The sequence below is a fragment of the Buceros rhinoceros genome, unplaced genomic scaffold (genome assembly GCF_000710305.1).
Source record: "Buceros rhinoceros silvestris isolate BGI_N320 unplaced genomic scaffold, ASM71030v1 scaffold21247, whole genome shotgun sequence".
Lineage (NCBI taxonomy): Eukaryota > Metazoa > Chordata > Aves > Bucerotiformes > Bucerotidae > Buceros > Buceros rhinoceros.
The window spans coordinates 9,745-33,375 of NW_010424231.1; the positions used below are offsets into that span (position 1 = coordinate 9,745).

Below are 23,631 nucleotides of genomic sequence, written 5' to 3' on the forward strand. Positions count from 1 at the left end.
TCCCTACAGATAACTCCTCTGGCATCATAGACAACTCCTTTTGTTCTTTCCCTTACTTTGGAAGTGGTGTGGAAGGGCGATACGCTAACCAGGCATATTCACTTCCACATTATTTGGGGGAAGTTGCTGTGCTTTAACTTCTCAGCCTAAGCTTAAGCTTAATCAAATTGAACCCTTAAGCTGAATCGACTCAAGTATAGACACACCGTAAGGACAGAATGTAAACCTTTACAGCTACCCCAGCTCTTGAGTTACGCTTGTTCATATTGTGGGTTACTTCCATTAACTAGAATAAGAACAGCGGAAGGTACTAACCTTACTATAGCAACTTCAGCTATGAATGTTTTGCTTTGAGGATGGTATGGGCTTAAAATGTAATGAAAGAAAACAGCGTGACCATTAATTAGCTTCCCACATACTGATATTGAATAAAACGTGATACAACAGCTGATGTTTAGACTGTGAATCTTGAGACAAGGAGTGCAGTCATTTATGTCTCTGAATATCACTGAGCAACCTTTAGCCCTCTGTACTAATAAACAGTCATCCTCACAGAAGAAAGACAGAGAAAGTTTTCAAACTTCCGCTGTTTCTGTGTTATTCCGCTATTGCATGTGAACTAGACTAGTAACAATTTCATGGATTCACCCACAATCAGAGAAAGCCTGCATTCTTAATTGCCAAAAGGCCTTTTTAGTTATTTTTTGGCACACCAGGTAAATGTGACACACACAGTGCCTTGCCCCTAAAATGTGTAATAAGGAAAGTTTGCTTACCATATCACTTTCCAGTTCCATCATCTTCTGATGCAGAGCAGCTTCAGCTCCCTCAATCTGCTGGATCCACTGGAAGGAAGACAATGAGAGCTGTAACCTAGGCACATGGGCTGTGCAAGTGGGACATCTATGGCATCTTGTTAAGTCTGTATTAGTAACCTATTGCTAGTTCTGGGTCCATCTTGAGGCTGTTCTCCCACGACAGGCGTAGCTGCAATGTCTGGAGGCAGCACTTGACAGAGAAGCAGCAAGACAATCACCATTACCAGACCTCCGGAAGATGGAAAAGCACGCTTCCTTGGATGGGCAGGGAACCCATTTTGTTCCATGGATAAGGGCCCGCAATGTGGCTCTAGCATCTCAAAAATAGTTTAGCTGGGCATATGGCAATTCTATTTGCAGAGGAGGAATTGTTGAGGAGAATCCTTGGAAGCTGTCATGTTGACAAAATTGAGTGATGCATCTGAGCCACAGAAAGCAATTTTAACGAACCCTCACTTTATTTTCAATTTCCAAAACAAGGAGCTTAGACACATACTTTTCACCAGAAATTCTGCATAGAGATCTCTTCAGAAGCTCTGGAAATGTCAGGACTAGAAATTCCACATGGTAGCTAATTATGTCTTAGCTTAAATGTCCGATGGTTTCTCATTCGGTTTACAATTGTGAGTTTCACTTGACATCCTTTTTGTATTTGCAGCTGTTTTGACTTCGCATCTTGGGCCAGCTGAGTTTGATATTTTGCTGCTTTAACAAGGTGTCAGGGGCTATGCTGTCACAGTTTACTTTTATCTGGGGAGTCACTTCCTACACTAGCAAGTTTGACAATATTGACAACAACAAGCAGAACATTTCCAGTGTTAGGTGAGGCCTTAGATAATACATGAGAAAAGCAAACACAGAATTTACCTTTTCTGCCAAGGACAAGACGGTGGAAGCCTGAATTATGGCCACTTGTTCTTCGTTTCTTAAATTCTGTGAAGAGGAAGAGAGGGAAGAAGAAAATCGGCATGTTTCGTGCGTGAATAAAGATAATCTGGGCTACAGACTAGGTCTGCAGTTTTCAGGAGATGCCTGTGGTTCTGGGTATCCTATTGCCATCGAAATGTTAACACATTAAAATGAACACTGCTTTTGCCTTTCTGCATGACATGGACTAACGATACGTTTCCATTCCATCTTATGAGAAATGTAAGCTAAAATTAGACCTACTTCTCTGCTTCATGCTAGTTTTACAAAGCTGAATTTCCATTAAAGCTTTTGCAAATATAATGCTGGTTTACACCAGCACACGAATAGACAACCACGATCCTTCATTTTTATTTCTTATACGCTTTCTTAAAACATATCTACTGTTGGCCAGCGATAGAGGATGGTCTCTTTTACATGGATGCCTGAAGTGGGCAGCAATGCCCACATAGAAAGTCACAGGGGATTTGATAATTTTTGCCTATTTATGAAATCGTCTGCAAAGGAATCCTAGCCCTGATGAAGATGTGGTTGGCCCAGACTGCCAAGCTAGCTCATGTGCTTTCCTGAATGACTGGAATGCAGACAGGCCCAGTTCCAAGCATCAGTGGTCTTTGGACATGCTTCCCAGTCTGCTCAACCAGATGTTAAAGCTGCTGCTTCATTACTAGCTTCTCTGACTATTGAAATCTCACAAATCCTTAAAATACGAAACTAAACACTCCTTAAATTAGTTGTTCTGATATTATATAATTTAGCAAGTATCTCAGAAAACAGTTATGATAATTATAGATTTCACTTACTCTACTGCACAAAACGCAGCTTGTAAAGGGAAAGTATCTCCCACATTAACTTACCCCATTATCACCCAGGATGTCTAACTGCTTTATGAGGTCTGGGATGCTGACATCCTGCAAAGAGAGAATAATGTAAAGGCATGGCATGCGCACTTTATCACAGCCACAATATTTGTCCTTCCTATGAACCATGTTGAAATAAGTCACTTTTTTTTATCCCACGGAAATGCATCACACACCGATTTCAGTCACCTTTGAGAAAACTTTTATCATTATGATGAAAACTGTGAGTCCTGTTCAACTGTGTCAGTCATCACACACTGGTACATTAGACTGAGTTTAAATGCTTAAAGTTTAGTGGAGGTATCACCAGAAATGAATGTAATGGGTTATATGGGCAGCAAGTGCTGCCTTATAAAACTGGCCTACCTTAACCCCTTCCTTCATGCAGTAGATCTGTAGAGCACTCACACCATCTGCGAATGGATGAATCTGGAGGTTAAATGGTGGGGAGCGTCTCTCTCTTTCCTGGAAATAAATTGAAGATGCCAGAGAACACGTTAGAGTGAAGAAGATGCACACAGAACTCATTAAATGCCACAGCTACTGTTTATATCATGGTTCACAAAGACAGGCTCTTCATTTTACAAGCCAAAGAAAGAAACACTTAGACCTAGTCTGAAAAACCGTGTGCCAAGTGGGGCAGGATCCTAAACCCAAACTAGTCATTTTACAGATCATTTACTTTATGAATTATGTCAATTTGTAAATTGACTGTGGAAAGGCTGCCACTTGACTAAGACACGTGTGATTTCCTTAATGAAGCGTTGAATAACTATATATTGTTGCTCCCTTTAGAAACAGCTATTTGGCTACCAGGATACTCAGATTACACATTTGCTCATCCTGGTACGTTTTATGTTCTAATATCTGCAGAAAGCAGTAAGTTCAAAAAAGTTGATAAACTTAGCTGTTTACACACCTTCACTGCACAAAAATCTACAAATATTTGTCCAGTTTTAAAGGACCAAAGACAGGAAAAAACAATTTAAGATGTTATTTTTCATCCCTTTCAGGTATTCAGGCAAGCACAGAAGAGAAGATGAAATTTCACTTTCAAACATGTTTTGGTTTACGAATATGTAATTCACTTATCAGTCCAGTTCCGTGTCATATTAAAATACAGCTGTCAAACAAAACTGTGGGAAAGTTCTATAAATAAGTGACAAATCTGTCGCAGCACTGATTCCTGACAGCCAGGACAGGCTCTGTGTTACCTACAAGCTCCGAACAGCAAGTAGACAAGGACTTGGACAGCAACTGAAAAGAACAGCTGAGGAATAAACCAGCTTGTACTGGAGAAAAGTCCAGGTGGAGGCTTTGTCAGTTGGAGCTCATAACAAGAATCTGTAACTAGGGGCAGCCCAGGAAGAGAGAGATCAAGGCCTGACCCAGTCCTCTGGCTTCTGGAGCTCCTCCATCAATCTCCAGTGATGCCTGAGGGACCTTTCTTACCTAATGCAGGTCATGACGAGAGCTGCTCAACAGGGAACGTGTCCAGTGCCTGCAAAAGCAACAGTGCTCGCCAGTGGGCAGACAGGCTGTGCCTATTCATCGTGCTAAGGCTTCCAGATGCAAATTAGGACAACTCCAAGCCAAGCACTATACGCACGTAGGCAGGCACTGTTGGCTTCATGCCAGCATTGGCAAGAATGGTGACAAAGCCTGTAGGAGCAAGACCACATTCATCTGCGTAAAATGTCTCTTATCCCCACCACAGTGGCAGGAAATCCAGGTACAGAGAGATTAAATCTAAACGTGCCTCAGGAATCGATAGCATGAAAGCTGCTGCAAACCCTTCTCCAGCGAGCCCATGTTCCTTGTCACTGTGGCTCTGTGCCCTAGCCATCCTCAGGTGCTGACAGCAGGGTGAGGAGCACCACCACTGCCAGCCCTGAGCACGGCCAGGCCTACACCAGCGGCCATGGGGATCCGCAGACAACCCCCAGCAGAGCCCAAGTGCCCCGAGGGCTGTCACAGGCTCGGCTGCAGCTCCCTCCGCCACGGGAGATGACGTGCACATTTCTCCTATGCAATGACAAGTGCTCTAATGGCCCAGTGCAGACTGGCTTGGGTATGACAGCACCCCCTCCTCCCACAGCCAAGCCCCCACAGAGAAAGGAATTCAAGATTTGCCAGGTCAGAGGGGAGAAGGTACAACCCTTTTATCCCCATAGATATGGTACCAGAAGACCACAGCCCTGGGTCTGATACTTTCGCTTACAACTGCTTATTCAATTTCATTGCTCATTGCCAAATTAAACATCAAACAGTTCCAGTCCTTCAAGCACAGGGCTAGAGAGGTGCACAACAGCATTCTCAATGAAACTTGAACTCTTGTCTCATCGCCCTTGCTGAAAGAGGGGAAAAGAACACAGCCAGTGTGATTTATAGATCAGCAGTAAGATTTTCATAGGGGAAAATGGGCCTTCGAAGACCCTGGAGAGAGAACTGTGCCTGCGTCTCTGACTTCTCAGAGGAACACTCTACGCTTCAGCTATTGGAGATAGAAGTAAGCTCAACATCTCTTTCTTCTCCAAGACCTGCTCAGGTTCATGAAAAAAAAAAAAAAACCAATAGAAGTAAGATCAACATCTCTTTTTTCTCCCAAACCCGCTCAGGGTTATGAAAAAAAAAAAAAAAACCAAACACAAAACCCCCTGGATCTCTGCTCTCAGGAAAGATCTTAGCTGTGAACCAGGATGCAGCCCTGAGCAAGGTACATGAGGATGGGGTCTAAGCCTTGCTTACTTGGTTAATTTAAATGTAATTAATTTCTGTTGATTTTAGTAAGACTCCAGGCCAGCAGTAAGAACAAAGCATGTTCACAACAGACTGCTCTAAAGTACTAGAAAAACCAACTCCGCAGGTGTGGTAACTAAGAGCCACGCTAACATCAACCAGCTAAGCCTCTCTAAGCACACTGGGCAGCTGGTGCAGAGAGAGGTGAACCAGTCAGGTGTGGAGCTTACTGTTTCCAGGGTACCTGAGCTGACACAGTTTGGCTCACAATGAAAAATGCTGGCCCTGATTTGTTACACTTAGGTCACTACAATGCTTGTGTAAGGTGTCCAGTGCAAGTGCACTAGTTTAACTTGTCACCAGTTCTACTCTAACCAGTTCATCCATTACCTCCAGCTCAAGGTTGCGGAACTCCAGCAGCTCATTCTGGTCTCTGGCATCCTGCAGCTCCTGTTGCAGACGGTTGTTTTCTGCTTCCAGTTTCTCTATCTAATAGAAATATGTAAATTCAGTATCTGTGTAATTGTTACAAGAAACGTTGCACATTTGCTGAGCAGTACTTGAGGTAGCATAGGCAGTGCAAATCCAGACTCCAGAGACGACACGCTACTTGCTGTTCCACCTGAGTGAATGTTTAGTTTACAGGTGAACTTCTGCTCATCAGCTTCCTGAACATCCTAAAATGCTTAGGCTGGAGGTTTTCCTAAAAGAATCCAACTCTAGTGAAGATCAGCGGGGAAGTTAACTCTACAGAGGTGTCAGGTTAGCTATTAGATCAGTCTGCATCAGCTGTTAAACACACTGATCTCATGGTAAAGCACTGGAACCGATCGTCTGGGGAAGGATGTCTCGCTGTTGGAGGACTCAGGGAACAAGTTGGATAAACCTCTATCAGGAATGACACAGAAACAGCTGCACCTGCCTTGAAGAAGAGGTTGGGTCAGATCAGAGATTTCAAGTGTGTAGTACATGAAGCACAGATGGCATGCAGGGAGAGCTGTCTCTGTGGAGGCAGCTACCTGAGCAGCCATCCCGCCCCGTGCGAGCACTTGGGTGAACTGCACAGCAAGCATCTCCACACAAGTAGCTCTGTCAGTTAGCAGATACACTTAAACACCACCCATTGGCCAAATGTCTATAGCTTGCTTGTTGTGGACAGCTGTGCCACTAGCTCCTCAGCTCACTCTCTTCTACAAGTCTCCAGTCAGTGCCAGGACAAGTATTTTGCAGTCAGGCTGTCTGGGTAGGACCCAACAAGGACAGCTAGGGAGCATGGTAAGACTGAAGTCAAATGAGACCCCGTGAGTCAGTCTATCTGGAAGAGGAAGGATGGCACAGGGCTGGGGACTTATTAGGTGTGTTTATGGAAGCGGAGAAACACAGGCTAAGAAACCTCATTTGAGGAGGTGAACGACGGCAGGAGACCTGGTGCTGGCAGTTATGGCCCCTTGCTGATGGCAGTCATATGCATGGCCACTGCTGTTACTGTTGGTGATACACAAGGAGGGTTGAGGTCCTTCATATCCCTATAGTCCATGACTAAAAACACATACAGGTATATAAACACACACAGACAGGTGATATTCCTATATGTATCAAGGAACTGAGCACTACAAGTCCCACTGGACCTAGGGATGACTTTAAGCCCTTAAAAATATACAGAGCACACAGGAACTAGGAGTGTGAGAGGATCCTGGTGTTAGAGAGCGATTGTATTTCTACTGCGTTTCACATCCAGAAGCTAAGCTCAAAACATCCCATCAGTGCAGCAGCAGTGGAGTCTTCAGAACAATGCTACTGGAACACAAAAGTCTGTACCTTGGAGCCAGAATGACAAACAGAGCTTTCAGCTCTCAAGCTGGGGCTTACCAGCAAAACTGGAGCATCAGCAACTGCCAGCAACCACAGTGCCTAAGCAGAGGTGGAGAAGGCTTGTCTTTCCATCTGTATCCTGGCCATAGTAATCTATGCTGTTCTATACTTATACTGCTCCTATCAGCACCAGCCTGCATGTCCAAAAAATGCATTGCAGGATCCACATTACCCTTCCCAGTGAACATGCAAAACTTGGGAATGTACCTTGTCTAAAAGTTCTTGGTTCCTCTTAATGAAAAGCTGTTTGTCTTCCACCCAGTGCGAGTCCTGTTGGAAGAAGCAGCACCATTACAGAAGAGTCAAACTCCAGGAAGCTGGGCACGTTTATTGAAAACTGGAGCCACACTATTCCGGCTGTAAAATCCTACAAGAACAAACTGTCATTTACAGATTAACAACACACTAGCCTCCCAAGCTGAGGCAAGGCTTCTGAACTCACTAGACCTGTCTGTTTGCTGAACAGCAACATTACACCCCAGGGAAGTCCACACTGAAATTGTGCGAGGAATTTGGTAAGCAGAGCAGGTAAGACCCAAAATAGGAAAAGCAAATACAGAAGTGCTTACCTGACCTTTCTGTGCCAAAGTTTTCTCCAGATCTTCTATTTTGGCTTTGTATCTCTGGACTTCAGCTTGGAGTTGCTCCTGAGCCTGTTGAAGTCAGGCACAGCGTTAAACAGTAACAAAACCAGTGACATGACTGGGATGGAAAGGAAACCACACACAGCAGAGCCTGAGTTTATGCTGTTTGCTTCCACTGAGTGAGCAACTGTTACAAAGGTTCTGGCTCAGCGATGTTTTGTGCCACCCCTCAGGCTGGCATACAGATGACACAAGGGAGCAGGGTGGTAGATCAGCACCCCCTCCGCACTCAAGACCATGTATTGCAGTGGAGTAGCAAAACACAAGCTCAGGGATTCAGGGTGACAGGCTTTGCTAAAAGACCCTCGTGAGGGGCAGTCCCTGAACTGAAGAAAAGTGATTAGTAGATGAGAGTGGCAAAAGGTAGTGGAAAGAAGCAACTATAACTGCTTGGAGAGGTCTTCAAGAGCTGACTCAACAACCTGTGTGTGTGATCTCGCAGCTGACACTGCTTTGAGCAGCTGTTTGGGCTGGAGATCATCTGAGGTCCCTGCCAGCCCGAATGATTCTATGATTTTAACAGAGAGACAACATTTTTAGCTTTAGAAGGTTTACTGTAGTCTGCATCACATTCAAATTTGAACTCAATTAGTACGTCTGTTAGAAACATTCATGGAATATTCCTAAAGTTGGTGCAATGTCTACCTTTGTGAAAACTCACAGGCCTCCATTTATCTTTAAAATCCAACCCCTTCACACTGGGACAAACGATGAAAACCCTTGTGATTCTGTGCTGAACTGCCTGCTTTGGTATGCCTGCCTAACTGCAGAGTTTTCAGGTTCAGGTGGAGAACAGCCCTTTGCAAACTGTGTGATTGTGTCTGTGCTTAACTGTTACTCTCTTTAAGCAAATGAGTGAAACAGACATCTCCCAGTTTTACACATGCCGAATGTAGCTCCGTTCCCTTGTATGTCACTTTGGGGGGTTTGTATAACCTGATAGCAATGAAATGCTTTTGCCCTCAAACAACTACTAACCTTGGCTTCTCTTTCAGCGTCTATGATGCCTCCTGCCTGCTCCTGCAGCAGTGCATACGCTCTCTGCAGGGCCTGGTACTCCTTTGTTAGCTGTCGAAACCGCAGTTCTGATTCTTCCGCTGCTAAACCCTGAAGGATAACAGAGGACATATCTAAGCACCAGACAGTAGAGCACTGCCAAAGCAAAGAATGCAAGTGTGATTTGTTAATCACAATAGTTGGTCTTGATTCATATAGCTTTTTTGGTGAGCTTGGTGTGATATGAAGTAATAAGAATGTGGAAATTATACAGCTTTTATATGTCTTTAAACTGAAAGAAATGTGATAGGTTTATTTTCTTGAAGGGGGAGAGGAAAAAAAATCATCTTGGATTGAAATGAAGCCATTGACTCTACGGACTAGATTTTGAAAGAACCTCTCAGCATTTTGGTGCATTAGTAACCAAAACTGAGGCCAAACTTAACAAAGAACTTACCACTCAATATGCACTATAAAAAGCTGAGTGTTTTTGAGAGCCTGGCCACTTGTTTTGGAAGTCAGCGTCTCTTGAAAACCTGTCCTTGCCTATGGAAAGAGTCAGATCTTACCTCATCCAGATCATCATCTGGGGTTGCTGGTGTTCTGTCCGTTCTATATGAGGCCACAGAGGATGTTTCAGAGTCCATGGAATCATCATCATATCCAAAAAATGTATCCACCACGTGTCTCTAAAGAAGAGAAAACATGATTTCTGAATCTCCTTGGAAACAGGTAGCATGAGTTCCTTGGCGGGGGTGGGAATGTTCAAAACCATATTGCTAGTTACTTAAAAAAGGTAAGTCATGAAAAGAGAGCAACAGGTTATCCTTGTAATTACAATCTCCAAACAAACCCAAAGGGAACCATATTGAAGATCAGGTTTTGTGCTGGTGGAGAATAAGTTTGCTGATTAATTTTTCTGACCTGAGGATCTGGCTTAGTCTAAAACTTGGAAAAAATAATGGGAGCAGCAACATGCTAAAGAAAAAGTCTCTGCCCTTGCGGGAAGGCAGGAGAATAGTTTGTTAATCCCAAAGCTGTTCAAAAGTCAGCTATCAACACGCAGACTGGTGTGCAAAGATAACACCATAACGAGCTGGAAATGTGTGCAGAACAGGGAACCCTCCTTCGTGTCTCACAGACACTGCTGGTATTTTTAGTATCTCAGTGCTTCTCTCACGGATATGGCTGTTGAAGTGAGTGAAAGCTATGCTAATTAGCTCTGCTAATACAAATCTATTGTGAAGGAACTTTCATCTCACACATCTTTTTCAGTACTAGAGTAACTGCCACATGTTGTAAGAGATTGCTCATGCTACACACTTTGGTTGTGTCTGACACCTCACTATCCCCAATCTCAGCAAATAAATTAAATCAAATGAATCAATGCGGGTTGTATCCTTCAAGGGTATATAGATGCTTTGCCCTGCAGGCTTGGTTTCAGGGTACAGATCTGAGCATTTAAATACTTGGCTTATGAATAATTCTGCAGACAAACTGATCGACAAGCATTTAAGATGCACTTCTGCTTTGTAACTTTTGCTGACAGGTTACAACCTTCCAAACCTGGAATTTAAATCATACAAAAAAGATACCAGTAACCTTTTTGCATATATTATCTTTTTTTTGTTCATTATTTTTCCAAGTGAAGACAATAACTACATTTCCCATGTTATAATCTCTGACTTAGAAATAAAGTTAACCAATGAAAGTATTTTTGAGTCCTTGTCGCCCAGTCGTGTCTGCTGTGTATTGCTTCCAAACCCATACAGAAACAAAGTGATGACACATTTACGATTTACTGGTCTGAACACCTCTGTGTGCAGGAGAGAGTTGCATTACTTTCACGGGCACAGCTGATGTGCTAAGGGATGTCCCTGGAGGACAAAGAGCCACCAGTATCCGTTTCCTACACAGTATTTTCACTTTCTGGAGGTGGGATGTGGCTGTTGCAAAGTCATGCTTCACATCTAGCTGATAAAAGAGCCATATGAACGACTACTGACTACACAGCTCTGAAATTGATGTAAATTATACCAGCTTTGGACTTGACCCAATTCAGAGAAATGCAAGGGGTAGCCAAAGGCCTGAGGAACTGAGCAGGAGAGAACAACAATTTCTCAGGCAGAAACTTCAACTTGAAGAATAAAGATGCACAAGGATTTTGTTTAGCCCATACGAGCTGCGAAAAATAGATAGCAGAATATAGATAGGAAGGTCTCTGGAGATGTGAATACATCTCAAGCTAATAGAACTTGAGACCAATATTTATAGAAACCAGATGGAAGGAAGATTATTACTCTTTCAGAGGAGAAAAAAAGCCCCATTTTGCTGAAAATTGAATAGCTATGCATCCTTAACTGAATTTCAAAGTGGACATAAAAAGCCCTCCCAAAGTTACTAAGGTTTATAAAACCTGACCACTACAGCAGATTGTTATAATCCACAAAATTCTCTTTAATCAGATTGCTAAAGTGTGTTTTCCTACAGAGTCTACGAGCATTTTTATAAGCTGAAAATAATGTTTCCTCTTACTTTAATTGGCTTTGAGCTCCTTTTATGCTTTCTGCGACGAATGAGTTTCTCCCTGTCCTGGAAAATAAGATTGAAAGGTTACTCTCTCTTCTCATTTGCAGCTGTAAAAGGCCAAATCTACAGAGAAAATAAATCATTTGGCTTCCACTGACTCTCTGTTCGTACATTCAAACAGGAATCCAATTCCAGGTGGAAGGAAGGATTCATATCCAAGTCTGCACGTGTGTCAGCTGAAAATCACTTGAAGGAGGGAAGCTGAAAAAAAAAAACAACCCATCCCTTGTGCGGTTGCTTTGACAGGCTGTCAAGCAACAGGCGCTGATGGATTTCCTGTTAAAACCACTGGGAAGCCTGTTGCAGAGGACTGGCTTAGGCTTCGTATGAGAGACTGTCCGCCTTCCCTGCAGAGGAGATGCTGCCTCTGTCTCAGTTCTGGCTGTGTTAATCTTGCCACTCCTGGCAATGATGGCTTAGAAGTGGCAACATCCTGGTTTGGAGTCTCTTTCTCCTTCCCCTCAACATCACAATGCAAAGTCAGCTGAAAAAGGGATTGCCAGTATTAAATGACAGAAGAACTAGTGAACCACTGTCTAGCAGCACACGCTTTTCCAGTACATGATACTGCACTGTGTTCCTGCTTCTTAAGGAATCTTTTTAATGGCAGCTTAGTCATAATGGTAAACCAGCCTGGCACAGCCCTGCCTTGCGAACGTGCAGGCACCTTCCCAGGCTCCACGGCTCTTAGCCTGCGTTCATTTCTAGAGGTTGATTCACTCACAAGAGTTGTACGGGCTGATGCCCCACTAGAAACTCAGTTAAGTGCACCCACACACACCTACATCTAACAATTTGCAGGTGTTAAAAGTAACATAAGATATTAACCCTCAGACCTCTAAATCTTAAGAAAAAATACAATCAGTGGTGAACGGTACACAGGAGTCTCTCCTAATTTCCTGGTGCTCTGGACTTACCCTTGTTAACTCATCAATTATGTTCTGTTGTTCTATGACCTGAAGCTTTAAAAATTCAGTTTCTTGTTCCTCATTAGCCTGATCCAAGTCATTGAGAGACCGTAACTTCTTTAGAGGAGGATGTGATGTAATTTTTTCTCTCTGTGGTAAGAAGAAACAGATAAAGTAAGATCCAGCAATTAAATCACAAAAAGACCTCTTTCAGTTAAAAATTAGACATGACCTTTCATTTAAGTACAGCCCTTTAAATATGCTTCAGCTACACCAGTTTTCTAATTCTATTATACCCATCAGCACTTCTTAACAATAAAGCAGCACAGCAAGGCTGACATCCTCAACCAGAACAACAAAGCTTTATCTGTTTCTTATGTGGCGATATAGCCTCTACAGCTGCTCTTAAAGGTCAAGGACCACGGCTCTCCCTCTGGCATGCATCAAGATGCCCCAGCATGTGGCAAATACAGTCGAACACCCTACCTGTCCAGGGGGTATGCAAATAGTGTCTACTCCCATGACATCATGCCTTTACTGATACGCATCATATGACCATACCCAGTGAGGAAACGGACATGCTTTAGTCACATGAAAGACATGTATCCAGTCAGAAGAGGAGGAAAGGCCAAAAACGTGGTACCAGATCTATTTTAACTAGAAGTCCATATCCTGCCTGCCCCTGAGCACATGTGGGAGATGAGATGGCTACAGCCCGTAAGAATTACCTTAGCCACCCACAGCTTGCTAACTTCTGCAACTTGGGCACCTGTAGCATAAAGCGCAGATGTCAGGGTGCTAAGTTAGAACATAAGCGTGTGCATTTATACGCCAGCAGTGCTGCTCACTGACGTCTAATGCGTGAGAACTCCCAAGTCCCTTCTCTTTGCTGAGGGAGAGCCCAGGGGCTGTGATCCGTAGATCAAGAAGAATCCTGACCCGTGACACCTGCAGTAATTTTTTCCATCTTCTGGGCATGAGTGAATTGCAGAGTCTTAAAGTGGATTACCCTTGTAACACTAAAGCCTTTTTTCTGTAAAACAAGAAAGTGAATCTGATCATCTCATCCTCCATCATCATCCTCACGGCTTGGCTTCACGAACGAAGATCTGGGAAGGGCTTTTCCCACGCTCACTGCAAGCGATGAGCGCACCCTTCGGCCCTGTGCGGTGGGTTTTTTAGGTGAGGCGCAGCGTGCGCGGAACTGGCTCCACCCTTTACACCTGAGCTTCATCTGCCAGAGCTTGGACGGTGACAGCGAAGTCCTCGGGTCGTAGGTTTGGTTAGAGCATCCTGCTCTTAGATGGAGCCTTACAAGGCTAAACGAGCTCCATCTGCCCGGGTTTGGAGTCAGAGTTGTCCTTCTCCTAGGATGGTGCCCCAAGGCTAGTGAGCCCATCCTGCCCGTGGACACACTGTGTCTGACCCTTCAGCTGAGACCTGTCTGGCCTGGGAGACCCCACCGGAGGCACATGCCACCACCAGCACAGCTCTCAACCTCACAAGGACACGCAAGCTCCTTCCCCACGGCAAGGGAGTGCCCGTGAAAGAGTCACTGCTCTACCTCCAGACATCACAGACTCGGGCATGGGGCAGCCGGGGCCTGCCAAGAACGGGAGTCCTGGAGGGTTCATCTCATCCTAATTAGCAGGAAAGCTGCACCCACTGCAGAAGTCACCCTGCTTGAGGACAGCACCTACTGCAAGCCAGAAACAAAGCGCACACACACACACTTAGCAGGGGAAGTCTTCTCTGCCTACCAGCTTACATCTAGTCCCCCAGAATTTCCCCTTCCTTGGTTTATTTATTAACATCAAAGCATCATCAGTTCATGTGTAGGCACTGGATTCTGACTGACAGCCAGGGCAATTCCATTTGAAGGCTATACAGAAGTAACTGCTTTAAGCCTGCTTCATATAGCCCCGATATGTGAAATTTATAACACCACCATTCTCCCTTTCCCATATCCATCTACCACACTTAAGTCTTATGGAAAGACTGTATATGCTCAGTTGCAGACCAAAACTTTACCTTGCCATCATCAGCTCTAACAAGAACATGTACATTCAAAGAACTTCACCATGCTGGCTGAAAACATCGCTCTTAACAGCTTCCTTTTTGAGTTCCAGATGCCAAGTAGCAGAGTGGGATACAACTCAATGATACAACTTTTTTTTTTTTAAAAAACAATTCAAAATCAATATTCTAATTTTGGGGATAGTCTTAAAGACTGTGATTATGCATTCACTTAAATATATTGCACACGTATGCATAATTCACAATGTTATAGTAAGTCTATTACACAGACACCCAAGTGTGGCTGTATCAATAGTGTTACACACTATATAAAACACATTTTCTCTAGGTACATACACACATACACTAAGCAGACGTGGCCGCCATAACACACATAGATCACACAGATACACTCATTTTGCTCTCCAGTACCAACCATTTCTATATTTTCTTTAGTGACTGCTTTGAGTTTATCCTCCATGCGCTGCAAAGACTGCATAAGTTCATCGTTTCTCTTCGTGAGGCACTTGTTCTTTTCCAGAAGAGGTTTGCATTGTTTCTCAGCTTCTCGGACACGCTTCAACTGGATTGATAATAACAGTTAGTGATTGTAAATAATCCAAAGAAAAGATATTTTTTTCTCCCTCCTTTTTCAGAAGTATTTTACTTCCCTGTTGGATTACTGTCCCAGACAAAGTGATCTAACGGAACTGATGCTTACAGCTTCCATAACTTACTTTATCTGTAGACCTCAAAGCATAATTCTGCATATCTATTTCCGAAAGATGCCTTTATCTATGAGAAAACTCAGACATAGAGACAAAGCAACCCAACACAGAGTCAGGCAACGGCAAAGCTGCCACAGAAAGCCGAAATGACCTGTGATTTATCTGCCAGAAACCCACGGATTTTCGCACTGAAAAACCGATTGGCAGGGACCTACTCTGTCTGGATCTCAGCAATAATAACATAGTAGCAAGTCTGGTTTTTAAAGCCACACAATGAAATACTTGTCCACATGTACAATTAACTTTGTTTTAATAGACAATTCACATAACAATTAAAAAACAAATCCTGTCAGACAGGAAGGTATCTTATGGCATGCTTGAAGTTCCCATATTGGTACTACTTGGAGTTTCAACCAAGTTACCTTTCTCTGAAAAATTTGTTCCATCCAGTAATATTGTTTTACAGATCCAATTCCTTTTTCTAAGGGAGCACAAAGAAGACGGCATGTGACATAATCTTTGTGCCCAGATCATCTACCTAACAAAGGCACTATCCCAGCTCTGTACTACTGTTTGTCACTAGGAGGTTCCTGCCCCTCACAGGTCTGCTGAGGAAAGGATGACAAGAGTCTTCTGCAGCCATTCAGGACAGTTCACCACATTTGCTTACATCACCACATCATCTTACTGGATGATTTAAAATATCCCAGTGACTTTGTCTGAAGCAGGTGCCTGAAAATTCCTTCTGCTAAACAGAACAGGAGGGAGCAGCTAGAAAGAGGTTACCTCTTCTGATCAGCACAGTTGTGGGCAGGACAACCATTTGACCTACCCAAAGAATGACGTTAATTGTTGTTATTCCAAATGTACATTAAAGTGTATGGTATTTCCAGCAGTACTCCTGGTCACCTTTAACAAAACATGTTCATTGCAGTCAGATTGTCCAAGAGACAGCTTTGAAGCCTTTTAAAATGATTTTTTTACTTGTGAAAAAATAGGCTGAATACTTAATGACATGCAACAGCTAGTCAAGCTGACCCATCAGACTCCAAGCCACTCAGTGTCCCAAAAATTTGGGGTTTGAGAGTTTTTCCTAACTGAAGAGAGACACATGAACATATTTGTAATTTTCAATCTTGAAAAGACATTATTTTGCAACTATTACACTAAGAACAGATTGAAGCCAACTAAATTTATATGAAAGGAATGCACTAGGAATTCTAGCTCAGGAATTAAAAAAAAAAAAATATCAAGAGCTGAATTTCACCACCCTCATCCTTAATCACAGAAGCAGAAATATAGAGAGGTTAAAAAGTCAGGGTGCTGACTTCAACACAGGTGTCACCACCTAGGAGTAAATCAGACAAAGGGATGAGTTCACCCTTGTCCATTCTCCCTAGATCCAATACTTAACTATTCTCAACCTGGTCAAACACCGGACTACAGACAATATTTAATTTGCAAGACAAGTCTTGCCATACATCGTTGTATGGTCAAAAAGTCAAGGAGGGACCATAAGCATTCATATAGAAACCTACAAGCCTCTCTGCCTCAACTGTTGTTGTGATTTTGTACTCATATAATTTCAGTGAAATTACTGTTTAATTCCAGGATAAAAAAAGTCATCCTCTGCCTCCTGAGCAACTAGCCTGGCGGGTGGAAAAGGCACATTCATCAATGGCTATCATCCTTGGATTTTCCCCTCTTTGCCTTCCCGGTGGCTCCCAACCTCCCCTGTCTGATAGTGCAAAGCTCACACACCAGTTCATTCCGTTCATCCACAAGCAGCGTGTTCCTGTCTTCCAGCTTCCGGATTGTGGCATTCAGCTCCGCTATCCTCTTCTGGTTTCTGCGCAGGTCCTGTTAATGGGCAACAACATAATACAGTCACTGATTCTTTACAAAACATGTGCTTCGGAAAAGAATCCTCAAAAACCACTCACCAGTCAACTTAACCTGTCATCATCAACAAACTGTATTTATGGATTTTTACAGTATTGGACATGCTGGCAAAAATATATACATTTTTGGAAGAAAGTATCTGGTTTGGGGGATACTTTAATTGAAAATTTGAAGCTGTTTAGAAAAAATAAAGAGAAAACAACCAGACAGGTATGTCAACCTTTTTTATGATGAAGAAAAAGCAGAAAGCTAAAAGATTCTAGTTTTTATTGCTTTTTCTTATACATTTCTCTATTTGCTGAGCCTCTATGTCAGGTGAAAAAGTAAGGATCTGCCCTTCAGTATCAATTGCATCTACTGTATTTAGTCACACAACCAGTGAGTTGCATGCTTTGTGAATGACTGCCAGAGCTGGATATGTGGAGAAGAAGACAGAGAAAGAGGAAAATCTCCCAAGAGTCTCTTGGATTTCTGCCCAGCCTTGTTGCTGCCCCACTCTGCCCATCTTCCAGTTCTATCTGGTTTTGAGGATGTATGCTGCCCAGGTTGTTACGTTCATGGGAAAATCCTTTCAATGGGATACCAATTATTTAAGATGTTTTATAATTACAAAGAGAGCAACTGAGGAAAGAGCCTTACAAAGCTTTGACCCACTAGCATCCTCCCCGGAGGATCTACGGACATGATTTCTCTGTAGTGAATAACAGTGGGAATGTTTTCCCAGGACCTGATAAAATATTTAAACAAGGGGAGCACAACCATGTTTCTATTTTGTAGGGGCCAGCCAGTAAAACCGCATACAGGGCTGCTGCAGTGCTCTGAACCGTCTCCAGCCCTTCCTGGGATCTCTCTCTTGGGACTGCTCATGTTACACTCTGCCTCCTTCACCAAGAAGAGCTGTTCATCCAGAGCTTCCTTCTGCAGCTGCAGCTTCTGCACATAGCCTGTCTGTGTCTCCAGTTCTTTCTCCAAGGAAAATATGATCCTGTCTTTAGCCTTGATCTCGTCCATCTGCATGAGAGAAACACCGGAACAATGACATTACCGTGTAAAGGCAACAGCATTTCAGCCGTCTCCAATCTAGCAGTACGATTTCCTTAGGAGCAGTGCTCAGCACTTAAATCTGCTACATCATACTGCACCAGGCTTGTAAAACAACGCACTTGTTTGAGCCATAACCGTATGCTGGCACAGCAGCAGATTCACCAGCCTGACTCAGGAACTGAGCATGGTGTGATGCATTAACGGGTAATTGGATGAAGAGTTCAGGCTCCCACATCGCCTTTTGGTCAGCTATTTATACTAGTGAAAAATAAGTACAAACTCTAACAAACCTCAGTAAGTTTAGACTAGCTCCTGCTCGTGTAAAGGAGCGATGTTAGCCGAGACAGCAGAGGTTATGGTTTGGTTCTCACAAACAAAAGCTCTGTTCAGACCTGTACCTCTTAAAGTACTGCGGTACTTCTTAAAGCTGATTGCCGTGTTATGGACCTTCTGCTGAGTGCAAGCTCAAGGCTGTTCTTTTATTTTTACTTAATTTCTGCCTATTCTCCCAGGACTACCCAAGACAAAAAGAAGTGTCTTTTATTTCACCTCACAAAACCTTTGAGAATGATGGCTGAAAGGAAAATTCTAGATTAATACTCAGAATAAGATCAGCCCATACAAGCCTTGCAACCATAAAAATTGACACAAAGCTGCTAAAGTCACTGAGCTCAAGAAAATTTGGTGAAGCAGAATTTGCAAATCACTCTGGTGAAATAAAAGTACTATTATCTGGGAGTGATATGAACAATTCCTTGAAAACAAAAATGGTTTCTGTGCTAAATTTTGCCTGAAACTGCTAGAGATACTTTCTGGTCCTGCAGTTTTCTAGGCTTGCTGAAATTCTCTCCAAAGTATTTTTCAAATGAGTAGGGCTAGATTCTGATGTCCATTATCTAGATGTCACGCCGATATAACTTTCTCCACTCTGATAACAATACAATGGATTTGGAAATCAATGGTTAAAAATAGTTTAAAATTGTTCTGGACTTGTCCAAGGTTCTTATGCAAGTAAATAGCCTTCAAAAAGCCTGTCATCAGTTGCTAAAGATAAAATCATACAACACATAGGTAGAACCTGAGCTGATCTAAATGCTACTAAATGGCTCAGTTTTACCTGGAATGTCACTATAGTTCCTCTTCATATTAAAACCCTGAAAACAGATCCTCAATTTCAGATGAGGAAAAAAAAAAAAAGAAAAGCAGTTTTCTCCTTGCTTCAGAGAACTGCAAATGGGGATCAGAATAACAAGAAGGGTCAAAATTCAGAAGGCAAATATAAAACGATCCACCACTACTAGTGTGTACTATGTTACTGAGCAATTTGGCTACACAAGAATATAACCTCCAGTACACAGACTTTGAACTGGGGAGGAAAAAAAATTTTTTTGCCAGTTTAAATGATTTCTTTTACTTAATTGTAAAATCTTGGATTCCAGTTGTCAAGCCAAATTTTCCACTGTTGCAAGCAGGTCCAGCTCCCCTGGTGATAGGGAAACATGGCAACTTGCACCATCGCTGGCACAGTCCTCATTTGTTCACTTTTTCCCATAATTTCCAAAGGCTATGCCAAGACCAAACCAAGAGATATCGCCCCTCTTGCCATGGTTTAATGTGCTTAGGATGCTGTCACAAGGGCTAGACAAACTAAGAAACTGCAAGTGCAGATGCAAACACTCTTTTTCTCACACTTGGCATTGCACATTTATTGGCATCTCGGCAAGCCAAATCCTTACGGACTGGGCCAATCACTCGCTTACTTAGAGATGTTAGCTGACATCACAGTGGTTGCTCTATCCGACTCACTGTGATCTGTTTACTGCTGAGAAATGACAGTGAAAAGCTTGTAATACTTTTGCAAACTGAGGTGCATGGCAGAGCTCTGTAATTCACAAAAAGCCACGAGACAAGAGGCAAACTCGCTACAGCGTAAGACAACACGAACTGTCTTAGTACTGACCAGGCGGCGAATATCTCTTTCACTCTCCCATTTGATCTTGGAAATGGCTTCCTGGTGGGACTGATGCTCACTCCGAAGATCCCCTGCCTTGATCTTATCAGCTTGGATCATATTGTTAAGGGCCTCATCTACCTGCTTTTTGGCAGACTTCAGTTCAGTAATTTCCTGCAGAAGCTTAAGGCGCTCGGAGTCAAACTGTTTTCTGGCCTCTTCGCGAGCCTCAATAGTCAGCGCTGTCCTTACTTTATCACTGCTCCCATCCCGCAGCGCACACAGCGCTGACTTGAGGCGCTGGATTTCGCTGTCTCTGACTTTAACCATCCGCGTCATCTCCTGCTCATGCTGTTTGATGAGGTTCTCCCTCACAGCCTGCAGCTCCTTCATTTTCTCCTCATGGAGTTTGGCTTTTAGCTCTGTGATCTGCACTGTTTGCTTGCGCTGCTCCACCTCACGGATACGCTTAGTTTCTTGAGTCTTCTCTCTTTCAAGTTTAGCAACCTACATTGAGATAAAATGCAAGTCATCCGCTAACACAATGTTATCAAAACAAGCCCACCCGCGGGCCAACTTTTGGGGCATTCACATAAATTTTACGCTGTCTTTACTCAAGCCAAAACCACCCTGTCTTCTCCAGGCCTTGCCTCACGCAGTGACGCTATATATACTTTCCATAATTTGTTAGGAAATAAAAAACCCCATGTATATGTATGTGTGCATTTGTCTAGTAACTTTTTAACTCAGTCAATGTCAGTCAAATTCACCAGAAAATTACTAGGGTTCTAGCACTAGTTTCTAGCAAGGTTCCTACAGCTTTAATGACCACAATCAGTCAATCAGACGACAGAGAAGAGCTTGCCTCTATATAATCCCAACTGAGATTAAGATGCATGTCTGAAAGTCCAGAAAACGTCCTTTCACAGATGTTCTTACTCATTCACAGAGCTTCAACGGGCATTTGTAGTCATGTGTAGACACGCATCTACAGAAAAGCATGCTTCACTGCTGGTTATGCTTATGGAACACCTAGCTTTACCTGAAATATGTCCTTTGCTACTCTTCATTAACAACAGTTTCTTTGTCCATAGCTTTGGAATCAAAGTTACAGAACAACCCACCAGTCCTCAGTACACTTATGCTAATAAATCTCTACCTCTATCTCTACCTCACACCCCTGAGCAATTCCACAACAGAAACCTTTGGGAACCTTCACCAAAGGAAAGCAACAGATAAGAAACCTTCAGGTCAAAGCAAACTCGGTAGGTTTGTTATACACAGTGAAAAAAGAATGTGGTTTCAAAGATTGTAAGAACTTTCTTGTTAATTCCTTCTTAAATAAAGGCCCCAAAGAATGAGAAAGTATGACCACAACTTTCAGAAAGAAAGAACAGGGAAAAACCAGTCAATGAATAAGCATAGTAGTAGGTGATCTGAAAGCCCTCCAGGAGATACTGGTGGTCTAGCCTGCAGGCCTGCTTGATTACTTGGAGAGGATTTAGTGACAGCAGAGAGTGCTATTGGCTATCTGCAGAGCTGATTGACTTTTTTTCCCTCCCATGCTATCCTCATCCTTATTTCAGATACAGCTTTCTCAGAATAAGCCATCAGAAGAGTTTCAGAGAACACTTTTACTTCAGCTTCAATCACCAAAGTTATACTGACAAGTAACAGGCTCCAAAAATGAGCAGCGTCTTCCCCAGAAGTCTCCATGGAAAACAAATCTGAAAGACTCTCCTAGAACTCCCTCCACATGGCTCTAGGATGCACAAAATCTTTCCAAAGTATTCAATACATACGTTTTTAAAAGATGGTCTGCACTTGCAACTGCCACTGACTTCTCTGGAGGAATTCAGAGGCTATGGATGCGGTAACTAGGCATAATAATACGCATCACATGTAACAAGATGATTTTGCATCCAGGGACTAAAAAAGTATCTTTTAATCACATCCGCACGATTCATGAGAGGTATTAAAATGCCTTCAGATCACTTCAGAGAAAAAAGCCACACATAATCTTAACCCCTCAACCCCTGAGTCCTTAGGACAGGTTTTTGGTTTGCCTCAGTCCTTTTTCATTCTAGGTTTATCCTTGATTTTGAATACTCATGACAAAAAATTAGTCTGATGCCCTCTTTCTTCCTTGTAACACATCTCTTCGTGTTCATTAAAAAGGGAGTTAAATGCACTGCAAAACAAGGTGCAATTATTCTAAGTGATCTATTCTGGCATGACACAGAAAGGTGCATCTAAACTTTCACAAAGTCATCTGGATATCCACAATGGTGCAATGCAGACCCAGCCACAGCCTGAGTACAACCCCAGCTAAGCTCTGCGAAACTGGTTTTATGGCTATTGGCTTCCAAACTGTCCAGTTTATTAATCTGAAATGCCATCAGATGTTAGGCTGACTTGTAGATGTACCTTTCTGATGGGATGAAAGGGAAAGTGAATGAGGGCCTTATGGAGAAAAGATTATTACCTTTGGAGTAAAGGAAAAGAGACCTGTTCAGTAGAAGACCACAATGGCCCAGAGGTTTCTACCCTCTGGATTCATCTTTTGCTGAAGCTGCAGCGCACAGCTCTGAAGCTGTACCAAAGGCTTCTAAAGTACCTTCACAGGTATGTCTATGGTATAGGTCCATGGCTATACCCTATGTGCAGGAAACCCAGCTGGCTTTAGACTAACGCTGTTTATCCAAGACTGTAGCTCTGGCAGACCGCTGGTACCTGAACAAGCTTGAACAGTGCACACCTACCCTACAGAACACTGTCCAGCTGCACTGCAGATGGATTACAAGGGTTGACATGGATTGTCATGCTACACGTTTAAGGAATACTTCACTCACCTTTGAAATAAGGGCGTGTCTTGATGAAGTATCAGCCATTCAAAGAACAGCAACACTACTCACTTACTAAACACTGAGTAGACAGGATGAAACCCACTAACTGGAATATGGCCAAAGATGTTACAGAAGATATATTGCTCCATTTGAGGGCCAGAGGCTTCTTAAACTTGTACCTCAGTAAAATGGAAGCAACAGGGCATACACAGTAAGAAAGGGCTGTGAGGAAAGAATCAGACCACTGTTCTAGGAAAGAGTCGCGTTGCATCTGTTGATTTCTGTGATACTACTTTTCCCACGTTTCTCTCCTTTAGTGCAGATACTCTTATTTAAAACCACACCCTCACTCACCTTAGATTTCTCCTGATGCAGCTCAATTTGAATGTCTGTTAGCTTGGTCCTGAGTTCCTCATTGGCAGCCTGTAGGGCAACAATCAGTGCCTCAGGCTTTTCGCCCTTGCTACGTCCTTTTTTTGACATGGTTTCTTATCAGCGAGAGTCCACGTGTTTAATTATTTCAAATACAGACTGCCATCTTTTTTCTGTTCCTTTCAGTGCCAGTTAGATCAGCACCTACTGCATGACATTCCTTAAGGTCCTGGACTCAGCTGCTTTGGAAGCCCTGCGAGAAATAAGACATACTATTATTTGTCAGCCGACACTGCAGCATGACAGCTCACACGGTTACAGAACACAAGAGAGAGCTCACTTCTTCAAACACTGCCATCTTTGTCTGAAAACCTGCAAGGGAGATCCCAGCACAATCAGGCTTCTGTATGCGGTCTGGC

General features: G+C 43.0%; 1 protein-coding gene across 2 annotated transcripts in view; it reads right to left on the reverse strand.

Moving 5' to 3' along the window:
• JAKMIP2 (janus kinase and microtubule interacting protein 2) overlaps window positions 1-23,323 on the reverse strand; it is a 26,921-nt gene extending 3,598 nt beyond the window's left edge. Inside the window, exons 1-16 of one of the 2 annotated variants that reach the window (XM_010140725.1) lie at window positions 23,195-23,323; window positions 20,004-20,501; window positions 17,801-18,010; window positions 16,859-16,957; window positions 14,806-14,952; window positions 12,363-12,503; window positions 11,392-11,448; window positions 9,426-9,545; window positions 8,839-8,967; window positions 7,786-7,869; window positions 7,424-7,486; window positions 5,735-5,833; window positions 2,972-3,070; window positions 2,603-2,656; window positions 1,686-1,751; window positions 777-845 (exon numbers count right to left, since the gene is read on the reverse strand). In XM_010140725.1, coding sequence (XP_010139027.1) covers window positions 777-845; window positions 1,686-1,751; window positions 2,603-2,656; window positions 2,972-3,070; window positions 5,735-5,833; window positions 7,424-7,486; window positions 7,786-7,869; window positions 8,839-8,967; window positions 9,426-9,545; window positions 11,392-11,448; window positions 12,363-12,503; window positions 14,806-14,952; window positions 16,859-16,957; window positions 17,801-18,010; window positions 20,004-20,501; window positions 23,195-23,323 — 2,064 coding nt within the window. The remainder of the gene's footprint in view (window positions 1-776; window positions 846-1,685; window positions 1,752-2,602; window positions 2,657-2,971; window positions 3,071-5,734; window positions 5,834-7,423; window positions 7,487-7,785; window positions 7,870-8,838; window positions 8,968-9,425; window positions 9,546-11,391; window positions 11,449-12,362; window positions 12,504-14,805; window positions 14,953-16,858; window positions 16,958-17,800; window positions 18,011-20,003; window positions 20,502-23,194) is intronic. The other variant, XM_010140726.1, reaches the window with a different exon arrangement.
• Between the last annotated feature and the right edge of the window lie 308 nt (window positions 23,324-23,631).